At 38.9% G+C, this 12500-nt stretch overlaps 1 protein-coding gene across 4 annotated transcripts in view; it reads right to left on the reverse strand.

Moving 5' to 3' along the window:
- The window catches only part of LOC122633198 (protein scalloped), a 163993-nt gene that overhangs the window by 29953 nt on the left and 121540 nt on the right, over window positions 1–12500 (reverse strand). For all 4 annotated transcript variants that reach the window (XM_043820850.1, XM_043820860.1, XM_043820868.1 and 1 more), the window contains 2 exons: window positions 3018–3142; window positions 1160–1298 (listed from right to left, as the gene is read on the reverse strand). In XM_043820850.1, coding sequence (XP_043676785.1) covers window positions 1160–1298; window positions 3018–3142 — 264 coding nt within the window. The remainder of the gene's footprint in view (window positions 1–1159; window positions 1299–3017; window positions 3143–12500) is intronic.

Genomic DNA, 12500 nt, shown 5'->3' on the forward strand with positions numbered 1-12500 from the left:
AAAAACAAAAAAAAAACAAACAAAAACGACGACAAAAGAATTTCTATTTTTCATCTATCGCGAGGAAAAATGAACAAATATAAGACGAATGGATGGTAGGTGCAGGATGCGGGGTGAAACGGAGTTCACCGTGATATCGAAAAGGCACGTCGTGATTTTTCTAAATTTAATAAAGACTACGTGGAGTTCCGAGAAAGAATAGAGAGAAGAGAAAAGGAGGACAAAGTAAAGCAGAGAGATAGAGATAGATAGATATAGATAGATAGATAGATAGATGGAGAAAGAGAGAGAGAGAGAGAGAGAGAGAGAGAGAGAGAGAGAGAGAGAGAGAGTGAGAAGAGAGGGAGCTGAGGGAAAGGACGAGGAGGAGTTGCGAGACACGAGCGTTATTGCCTCGGTGGTGGAGTTCATGGCGGTTAATGGTGGTGGTGGTTTATGGTGGTTGCCCACCACGGTGCTGCTGGTGGTCGTACCAAGCAATATCCGCTCGGTCACGTAGACTGACCTCAGCATCGAGCAATAACGATGTCCAGGTCGGAACGTCTCCGACGCGTCGCCTACGTGAAACGAAGAGATATCCTTCGATACGAAGGACGAACGAACCCCCATACACGCGACGACTACGAAGAGAATAAGACGACGAAGACGACGAACATTCTTTTTCCCATCGATGTCTTATCATTTCTTTTTCTTTTGCTTTTGATCATCACTTAAGATGGATAACGCGTTTATCGACGACAAAAGCTTTTTTTCGATTCTTTTCTGCTTTCCTTTTCATTTTATTTTTTTTGCTTTTTTTTTTTAATTTCTTTCCCCCTGCCCACTCTCCCTCCCATCTCCCTCGAGATATAACCTCGATTTTTTTGTATTAAAAAGATTTAATCGAGGAATTTTTTATTGTCTTTACTTTTCTCTCTATTTTTATTCGTTCGTTCGTTCGTTCGTTCGTTCGTTCGTTCAATTTGTTTTTTTCTTTTTTTTGATTGTTTGTTCGTTTATTTTTTGTTGGTTTCTCAATCAAATTTTCTCTACGCTCTATCCAACGATCATACTCTCTTCGCTATAAAATCATAACCCTTTTGTTTGCTCCGTCTACGTATCTACATCCTGTACGGTTTAAATATGCACCACGCATAGTACGTTAATCTTATCGACTTACCGTACATCTTCCCTTCGTCGGAAAGGATAATTTTGCGTCGGCCGCATGGCGGATATATGGTGAGAGCTTCCTGGAAGCTTTGCTCGATATCCGGCGACCATACTCCCTCCGCGTCCGCCGCCGACAGATCCTTTTCGTCCTGAAACAAGAAAATGTGATCGAATATGAGAATCTGATTAAATTTGATCGTTTTATAAACATGAAAAATTCGATTAGGAAATGTATGTATTTTATTTGTATAAATGGACTGTTTATCTCCAAAGTATTGTGTCCATTTTCTTTTCTTTTTTTAAATGAGATATCACATAATTTGTGATTAATTTAGTGAAAACTTTCTATCTATAACCAATTAATATTTAATATCTTAAGAAATGTCAATGCTTTGTTCAATTTAAAATTGACCGATAAAAGAAATGGCGTAACAGTATAATACGCTAATTTTTAATTTTCTCGAAACGACCAAAACTGGACTTGCTCCACTTTTAAAATAAATAGTTTGTGTGTGTGTGTGTGTGTGTGTGTGTGTGTGTGTGTGTAAGGTCGAAAGGTAAAAGGTTTTCTTTTTTTTTTCCAAGTAAACATTTTGTTCAAATAGGAATTTAATTTTATTAACGAAAGAAGAAGAAAAGAAAAAGAAAAATTAATTAATAAAAAGAAACGATAAAAAGTAAAAGAAGTAACAAATTGAATATTCTACACTCGGTGTAAGTAAGAAAAATAAGAATTCTAGCGTTCGGCCAATCAGAGGAGTTCTTTCGAAACAAAGAACAGTCCCTCGAAGATTTTCTCGAGGCAAAAGCACGCATGGAACGCGAGCTGGTAGGTGGACGCCGACGATTTTGCTTCCTGCGATTCGAGAAATTCTCGCGAATCCACTTTTATTTCCGGCCGTTCGCGTATAGGCCCTCTACTCCGTATACGTGTGTGTATATATATAATATATATATATATGTATGTATGTACGTATGTACGTACGCACGAGGCTATCCAAGTGAACGAAGAAACGGAGGAGACTTGGAATTTCAACGAAACGAAGACCTCCTATGTGTGTTGTACGAAGAGGAACTTACCGATTATCTTTGAGTATCTTCGAGTATCTGCCTACTCAAAAAAAACCGGTACGAATACCCAAAAGACTTTCGTTTATTTCTTAACCGAGACAACAGACGTTTATTTTACAATTTCGCCAATATCTCATACAAGTAAAGATTGAAAATATATCCAAGTTATTTATTAATACAAATTTGAAAATACACGATGATTTACAAACTCCTGAGCAACGTCTTCTTTTTATTTTTTATTTATTTATTTATTTATTTATTTATTTTTTTTAATCGATTACCCACTCCTTCTCGCGACTTTTTATCTTTATTATTTTTTTCTTTCGACCGTAAGAGAAGTTCCTTTGACTCTCAGAAATAAAAATTATTATTAATCTTCACCTTCGTTCCATCAAAAAGAAAAACAATAATAATAATTAATATCGCTTGGAAACTTTCGTGTCCGCCTTAATAAAACTTTTTTGCTTACAAAATATTAAAATCGTAAACAAGGAAAATAGAAAAGAAGAAAATTCGATTATCCATTATTTTTAGAACAATAGTTTCCTTTTCTGTTTGTTTTTTTTTTTTTTTTTTTTAACAATACCTATTCAAGAAGCACAAGTTTTTTCTTCGAATATCTTGATTACGTATCGCGATACTTGATACTTAAATTCTTAATCGTAATTCGCGTTGATATACTCTATGTGGTCCACAGTCTAGATAAAAAGTTTTACTAAAAGTTTATCTAAACAGAAACGAAGGAACTTTTCCAAGACGTTATAAATAAAATTCATGGTGAATATAATAATACTTACATCGCTAATTTCGCCAACGTCGAGGTTCTTCGTATCCGAGCCGGAGCCGTTGGCGTCGGGCGGCGGCCCGGAACTCGCGGGAGTCCACGGCGCGGAAATGGTGTCGGCTGCAGCCACCGCACTGCCTGTAAAAACGAGAAAGAAAAAACGAATAAAAAATTAGAAAAACAATTTCAAAATAATAACAATAATAATGATGATAATAATAATAATAATAATAATAATAATAATAATAATAATAATAATAACATCCTTCATTCGTAATCTCGTTCGATATTCATACATCGTATCTCTTCATTCATTTCAATCGCACATTCCCCTATTTGGACATACCTCTATTTGGATTGAATATAAATAAATAAATAATCACAATTCCCTAAAACAAGGAGAAAGAAAAAAAGAAAAAAGGGGAAAGTAAAACCAGTCACCCCTAAGCAATGAATTAATGAACTGAATAAAAATCACTGGAAGAAATTAACGAGAAGAGATCGGATCGAGGAGAATGTGCTAAGCTTCATAAATTCGTTCACTGTTATCATCGATGTTATCGTTAAATTTGATAAGCTGCGGAGTTTGTTGGAAAGAAAAATGAGAAAGGGTAGAAAGAGATAAAAAGACAGAGAGACAGACAGAGAGGCAGACAAATAGACACAGACACAGACACAGACACAGACAGAGACAGAGACAGAGACAGAGAAAGAGAAACAAAGAAAGAAAAAGAAAGACAGAGAGAGAAGAGAGAGAGAGAGAGAGAGAGAGAGAGAGAGAGAGAGATGAGAAAGAGGGATGTTACGTGAAGGACGGGAGGCTCCAGCAGCCGAGCAACAAGTGTTCGCCTGATATCGCTGGTATCAGTGCCGCGTGGTATAATGGTGGGGGTAGCTCGTAGGCGGTACACTCCGCCTACCGGGGGTGGAGTGTGTATGTTAAGCCCCTGGTGTATCGTCCCCATCGTCATCTCTCTCTTTCTCTCTCTCTATTGCCCCCTCCCCATCTCTCTCTCTCTCTCTCTCTCTCTTTCTCTATCTCTGTCTCTGTTTCTCTCTCTCTCTCTCTCTCTGTAGTCAACTAGCTTTCCGTATCCGGGTATCAACGCAAGCCGAGCTAGCGAGAACATCCCTCGAAAACGTCCCTCTTGCAATAATCCCCGGGGAAAGCGGATGAAAAGCCGAGAGAAACTACGTGTCTTGGCAAACCATAACGAAAAGGGATGTGAGAGAGTAAGGGTATGGTCAAACGTCAGCAATTGGTTCTACTTCTACTTCTACTTCTACTTCTTCTTCCACTTCTTCTTCTTCTTTTTCTTTTTCTTTTTCTTTTACTACTTCTATTATTTCTGTTTCTTCTTTTTTCTTCTTCTTTTTTGTTCTTTTTCTAAAATTTTTTTCGCAATACTTTTTCTCTTTTCTTTTTCTCTTTCCATCTCCTCCTCTCCGTTTACTATCACCTAACACTCCGAGAGCAATCTTGCTCCAACAATTCTCGGCTAACTCCGTTTGATCGGAACCAATGACATAAACTACAAATCGACGAGTTTTCTTATAATTCTTTTCTTTACTTGCAATTGCAAATATTTTTCTTTTCTTTTTTAATCTGACGGTAGTCAAAGAGAAAGAGAAAGAGAAAGAGAGAGAGAGAGAGAGAGACTCCGATGGCACAGTGGTATATCCTTAGTAGTATACTCGTAAGGACTTGGTAATTTTTTTTTTTTTTTCCTTTTTTTTTTCTCTCACAAAGTTAAATTCGAAAGGAAATGACAGGTAATGGGTCGTGACGTAGAGAGTACTTCACTTCCGTGACAAAGAGAGTTACTATTATTAATGTTATAGACGTCAACGGCGATCGTTCGGCACTGTTATTATGGTAATGAGGAATATTGGCGGTACGGAGGCAATTACGATGCGAATGCTTGGGCGTGACGTAATAACGTGAATGATTAAGTGCTCTCACATTACCGTAAACGATATTGTATGGATTACGAGCTATTATATGAGGACCTATATCATGGGTCCGGTTTCTATCGGAGAACCGAACAACCATTTGCCCAAAACAGATCGACCCATCCTATAATCATTTGTCGGTATGAACGTTTATACCTTCCTGAACGCATCGCGTCACTCATATATGAGGTTTTAAACCGATAACTTGAATTTTGTAATAACTTTAATACGACGATATTAGGAAAATGTCGTTTCTCTGATACGATCATATGCCAACGAGTACGATGAAAGAATACGGAATGTATTCGAGAAACATTGAAAACGTTGTTCGATCGTTTTAATTCATGAAAACCATTAGCTTTATCACAATCGATCAATAGAGACTACGAATTCAAGACTTTGTCATACGTTAGAGGAACAATCATTTTTTTTTTTTTGCGTACAAATTTATTAAGTGTAAAACAAATTTACGTTTTTCGAATTTATTGATCAAAATTATCACCGAGTTGACAAACTCGTGGCAACGTAAATTTGTTCTAATCGAATATCAAAGAAAAGAGGTTGGTCTTCGCAGAAAGATGTTTGGGGAATTTGACGGAATCAAAAGTATGCATTCTCTCTCTCTCTCTCTCTCTTTCTTAAATAGTAATAAGAGTAGTAGTACAATCTTTCAACATCAGTACGAACGACAGTATCACCGAAAGCTCGGAAAACGCGCGAAGCTTTAATAGAGACGCTGGACGAGAAGCTTCGCGTAGTATGTGTTGTATTAGTGAAGCTTGTCAGAGAGCTACAGAGCGAACACAGAGAAACAGAGATAGATAGATAGATAGAGAGAGAGAGAGAGAGAGAGAGAGAAAGATACATAGGGATGCGTACACGTGTGCAGAAAACGAAGAGATCGTAGGCGCGCTGGTATTCCATGGTACATATTGGTGTGCGTATAAGGTAGTGTAGTTGTGTGCGGTGGTGGACGGTACGCGCAATGCCAGGACGGCAGGATGCATAGATCATGGCGGATGACGCATGGTTGCATTCGGCGCACGAGGTGGTCGAGGGGGATGGAAATGTACGGATGAAGGATGGGAAATGGCCAGGGCAGGCCGTGATAGGGTGCATCCACACCCCCGTTGCCTTGCTAAGGTCTGAGAGGGAGAACCAGAACACGACAGAGAGAAAGAGAAAGAGAGATAGATAGAGAGATAGAGAGAGATAGAGAGAGAGAGAGAGAGAGAGAAGCTGTTTGAACAGGGAGTGGACACTGAGAGCTGGAGGATGAGATGGAGAAGGTGGTGGAAGATGGAAGAGGAGGAGGAGAAGAGAAGAGAGGAGAGGAAAGCAGAGGAGAGGAGAGGAGAGGAGAAGAGAAGAGAGGAGAGTGAAGAGACAGGTTGGTCAAGAGAGGATGGGCATTTTGGAATGTCACGGGAGACCGCGACTCCTCCAGGGCGACCGTGAGAGAGACCCAAGCGACGTCCTTTTCTCTGGAGCATGACCTGCCCACTCGCCGATATTACGCTCCCGGCTATCTCTCTACCCTTATACTATCTTCTCCTATCTCGCATGGAAATGCGGCTACGCTCGAACCACCTACTACCACCACACGTTTGACGCTGGTTCGTTTTGCTACTGCTACTGCTACTGCTACTGCTACTGCTAGTGCTGATTTTCTTCGTTACCGACAAAATTTCGTCGTTCGACGCACATTTTTCTTTATCCTTTCATTTTTCTTTGACGTTAAATTCTTCTTCCTCTTCTTTTTTTTCTTCTTGTTGTACGATCTTTTTCTCTTTCTTTCTCTATCTCTCTCTCTCTCTCTCTCTCTCTCTCTCTCTCTGATCGTTCTCACGGTCAGATTAAAATGTAACAAAAGCAACGGGATTTGATGAACGAGAACGAATGAAATTTTATGGTAGATTATGATAGAGAAGAGCGTTACAAGCGAGCACTTACTCGACGTTTACTAGAAAACGTATAAACTATCTCTCTTAGTCGAAAGCTTCGTCGAACCATATGGCATTTCTATTAGCTTAATCCAAGTTCACAAAACGTTTGTTGTCGCTTTATCCGTACCGAAACTAAACTGTTGTACAGACACATATCCGTTCTGGATTCCACCTCTACTATCTCTACCGAAAACCTCACACTCCTCCAATCCTCCTCCTCCTCCTCCTTCTCCTCCTCCTACTACTCCTCCATCTACTCTTGGGTGCAGTAAATGGTGTGTTCGTAGGGTGATGGTGACGGTGATATTGGTGATAGTAACGTCACTGGTAGTGGTGCTGTTGGTCTTGGTATTGGTGTTGGTGGTGGTGCCACTAGAGCTAAGCTGTAAATTTGCCGTATAACCATTTCGGGGTGGCTCTCTGTTGGTCGAGTAGGCCAGCTTCGTTCTCTTCCTCTCTACATTTCCCTCTCTCTCTCTCTCTCTCTCTCTCTCTCTCTCTCTCTCTCTCTCTCTTCGTTCACATCCTCGTACTGTAGAGTTTTGGGGTGGATAGAGAAGGTCGGAGTTGGAAACGGGGGGAATGGAAGCAGGAGACGGGGGTCGTAGAAGCATTCATAGCAGAGACCAGAGGGTGGCTTCGGTGGAATGCGTCCCGTTTAATATCGCGGAACATTATATATCGCCTCCCTTGTCCCTACGTTGGACCGTACCGCACGGCATAACACGTACAAGCGTACCAGAACGGGGCACCATGCGCGCTCGCGCAATTCTCCTATATAACGCATACACACGCACTCTACATCTCTATGTGCCCGTAGCGATTCTCATTGGTGGTAGTAGGGTGGAGGGAGGGGTGGTTGGGTTTCTCTTGTGCGTGAACGACACGAACACCTTCTAACACTACACCGTCCTTATCTACGTCGTCTCTCTCTCTCTCTCTCTCTCTCTCTCTCTCTCTCTCTCTCTCTCTCTCTCTCTCTTTTCGTCTTATACGTTATATTATATGCTTGCTTTTGTATTCAGAATGTTGGACAAAAAAGATATTTCCAAAATATCTATATATATGTGTATATATATATATATACATATTTTGTTTGTGGCTTCAACTCGCTTATAAGCCATCTGTTTATTTTTTATTCTTTTTCTTTTTTTCTATAAAAACAAAATTATACACGCTACAAAGTTATATAACAGCATTAATTAATATAATGCAATTATAATGTAGTACAATTGAAATTAATTATCAATGATTCAAGCCTGTTTTTTGTTATTTCCAACGTATTTTATTTAGAACAAAAAGCGTAATTATCTCGAAGAAGACGTAAACCAACAATATATATATATATATATATATATATATATATATATATATATGTATGTATATATATGTAAATGTATCTTCGATAGTTATTACACTTTACTATGCGCTTTTTATGAAGAATTTCTTTATCCCGAGTTCTTGTCAACCGGAAGTCCCGTTAAGATTGAAATTTCTTGAAAGGTCATAGACGACAGAGAAAGAGAGAGTGGGGAAACGTGGAGAATAACGGTGGTAGGGGGAGAAGAAAGAGGAAGAGGAGAAGGAAGAGGAGGAGGTCAGAAAGAAGTGCAATTCGTATGCATTTATGCGAAATCAATTTCCGTCTACGTCGAGGAGAAGCTCGTTACGAAGAATCGTTCTTCGTGCGTGCTCTCTTCTTCCTTCTTTGTTTCATTTTTTTTATTCTTCTTTTCTTTCTTTTTTTCTTAATTTTTTTTTTTTTTTTTAATATCCTCTTCTCTTTCCTTTTTTCTTCTACTTCTTCTTCTTCTTCATCTTCATCTTCTTCTTCCACCTCCTCTTTTCATTCTTATTCTCCTTCCACTTCATACTCTCCGACGTATACCATTCATCTCTAGAGTATCTTTGTCGACTCATCGTACGTTTCTTACCGATGATCTTGCATCTCGATTTCATGCCACACTGATCTATCTGTCACGATTTCATGGTCGACCGGCCTTCCAGAGATTTTTTCTTCTCTTTTTTTTTTTTTTTTTTTAATACACATACAAACACACACACACATACACACAAATACATTTCTATTTTATTCTTTCTAAAGAACCAGAGAGAGAGAGAGAGAGAGAGAGAGAGAGAGAGAGAGAGAGAGAGAGAAAGAATTCATTTATGATATCTCATTACTTCCCACACGCACATATGTACACCCCCCTATACATACATATATAATATATACGCATACATACATATAAAAATATAAACACCTTTTGCATTCGTATCTACGTACATATATAGAAGATATATAACGTAACGTTTCACCTAAACGAAAGTGATCGTTAAATCCAAGCCGTCGTCGCTCGATTTGCGAGGCAAAAGTATGATAGGGGCGGGGGTGAGTGGAGGTAAGGTGAAGGGTGAGAGTTGGGGGCCGTTTTACTTTCCCGACGCTTTGGATAAACCTCGATAATAAACCGGATCTTAACGGGTCGTGAAAGCAACGATTAAAATTCTTAATGGCTCGCATAAAAGTCACTAGGGGACGAGATGGAGGAAAGATAGGAGAGTGGTGGGGAGAGGGGAGAAAGGGAGGGGAGAGGAAGGATAGAAGGCGACAATGACGACGACTACAACGACAACGACGAAAAGACTTTTCGAAGAGAGCTAAGGTTGGTAAGGACACTATTCGAGAAGGAGCCTCTTAATAACTTTTATGTTAGTATAACTCTTGAACATGGATGATCGTGGTAATAATCAATTTTACGTAATATTTTCCGCTTTCCACGCGCTCGGCTCGGCAAATTTATCCATCTCTACATGCTCGTTAACGTTAACACTCGTAATGGGTGAAAGGTAAGTAGATATCTACTGTGTGTATGTGTGTGTGTGTGTGTGTGTAGGTGTATGTGTAACGAGGATTGTAATTAAACGCGGATTATATCGTATTTCTCACGTATTTCTTGAGATATAAAAATCAGACTTAGTCGTCATCGTCATCATCATTATCGTCATTATCATCATTATCGTCGTCGTCGTTGTCGTAGTTGTCATCGTCGTTATCATTATCAACATCATCATTAATCGCGTTATTATTGTCGATGTTTAACGAGACGAATATGCAGGATCGATAAATGAATCCGAAGAAAATATTACGAGGGATGAAAGAAGAATATAAATGAAGTTTTCTTCATCAACGAGACTTTTGTTGTATGTATGTGTATGCTGTATGGAAGTAATATGTGTGCGTATGTTTTTTGAGGAAACATTTCGGTAATAAAGCGTGAAGTCGAGAAGAAAGCTTATTAAGCATTCATATCCGCATAAACTGAAGAGCTTTTCTCTTCTCCGATATTTTCCTGGTCCATTCCGCAAAGGATCGCGTAAAAAGCTCGTCGTCGTCGTTATCGTCGTCGTCGTCGTCGTCGTCGTCGTCGTCGACAGAAAGAGAAAGAGTGAGAAAGAGAGAGAGAGAGAGAGAGAGAGAGAGAGAAAGAGTGCTTGCACGTCCCTTCGCCTTCATTTCCGTCGGTGCATCCGATGAGAAAAAAGAAGCTTCGTTGTGATGTACGCGTTCATTCGCATAGTGGATATGCATGACAGTAATTAATTTCCGTCGCCTTGTTTAAAGTGTGTGAAGTTAAAAAGAAAATAAGAGAGGGATGGAGAGATAAAGAAAGAGAAAGAGAGAGAGAGAGAGAGAGGGGGGGAAAGAGATGGGAAATAAGAAGGAAAAATAATCGACGATCTTTTCGCGAGCTTCTTTTTTTGTTTTCCTTTTCTTTTTGTTTCATTTTTTTCTCTTCTTTTTTCTCATTTCTCGTTTTATTTTCAGACATGAATGGTCGGTTAGGTAGATAAGTAGTTACTTTTTAACTTTTTTTCATTTGTGTTCCTTTAAAAGCCGAAAAGAGAAATACACTCGCGATGGCGTTTCTTGATAGAAGAATATCGCGTTTTGTCGAATGAAGTAATTAACGTGTTAATTAGTAGAAGTGGAGTAAAAAAAAAAGAGAAGAGGAAATGGAACACGTCTTTGGGTCTTCGCGAATAGATATATTGATTTTTCTTCTTCTTTTTTTTTTTAGAAATTTAATTTCGTATTCGTTGGATATTTTTTCATCTTGCTTATATAAATATATATATATATATATGTGTGTGTGTGTGTCTTTTAAATAATTATTATTGTAACAATTTTGTTTTAATAGAAACAGGAAAAAACGATCGAAATATAATATTGAGATAGGAGGGGTAAGAGAGAAAAGTTTCGCGATTTGAAACGAAAGAAAGATGTATTTTTCTGATATTTTTTATAGAGTAAAGTGAGATGAAAGGGTTGCCTGCGATTAAAGAAATATATATGTATATATATATACACATATATTTTAAAAGTAGAAAAAAAAAGAAACGGAAAAGGTACGAAAGAAGCACGGTACGATACTACGTGGGCGAGAAAGCGTAAGGAAATGGAAAAGTCTGAGCGCACGATTTATAAATGGGAATATACGGAGAAAGAAGGAAAGAAAGAAAGAAAGAAAGAAAGAAAGAAAGAAAGAAAGAAAGAAAGTAGGAAAAGCCACACGGTAGGGAAAAGCCGGTGAAAAGCGTTGGTACAGGCACTTTTTCGAGAGTACTTCTAACGAAAGAGAGAGAGAGAGAGATAGATGGATAGAGAAAAAGAGAGAAAGAGAGAGAGAGAGAGAGAGAGAGAGAGAGATTTCGCAGGGCGTTTAACATTATGCTAGGTTGCTCGTAACAGATCTCGTTCTAAACGGAAAAATAACTTTTAGTATTTCAAACGATGATGATAAAGAGGAAAAGAAAAAGAGTAATTAAATAAGAGAGTATGAAACCATGAGTCTATAGTTTTTTCGAGTACTACTAACTACGTATACATACTGTTTGCTTTTTATTTCTATCCCTCTCTCTTTCTCTCTCTCTATCTTTTCATCTTTCTTTCTCTCTATATCTATTTATCTATCTATCTATCCACCTCTTTCAACAAAGTGTAGGAACTTTCTCGTCCGTCTTTTTATTTTCATTTTCCTCTCTTAATTGCAATTTCGCGAGGACTTAGAAGGTGGCACGAACGACTACGACAACTACGGTTATGACGAGAGGACAACGATGAACGACGAGGATGAAGAGGAGGATGAAGACGAGGACGAGGACGAGGACGAGGACGAGGACGAGGACGAGGACGATGGCAACGACAAGCTCTTCAATTAGCGGCGAAGCGAAGCGAGGAAAGCGGAGGGTCGCCGAGAAAATAAAAAAAAAAAAGAAAGAAAGAAAGAAAGACAAAAAGAGAGGGAGAAAGACAGAGAAAGAAAGAAAGAAAGAAAGAAAGAAAGAAGGAGATAGAAAAAGAGAGACAGAAATTCGTTCGGGTTCTTTCGTTCCTTTTTCTCGCACTTTCTCTCTACCCCTCTTCTTTTCGATCGCAACATTCGTATAATGACGATCTCGACATTTCCATCAGAGAGCAGTCGGTTTACGTTGAAAAGGTAACGATGATGGTAGAAGGTAACCGCCATCGTTCAACCCCTCTCTCTCTCTCTCTCTTTCTCTCGAGCCTACTCGTTCAAAAGTATTAGAAAACC

This window comes from Vespula pensylvanica, chromosome 1 (genome assembly GCF_014466175.1).
Source record: "Vespula pensylvanica isolate Volc-1 chromosome 1, ASM1446617v1, whole genome shotgun sequence".
Lineage (NCBI taxonomy): Eukaryota > Metazoa > Arthropoda > Insecta > Hymenoptera > Vespidae > Vespula > Vespula pensylvanica.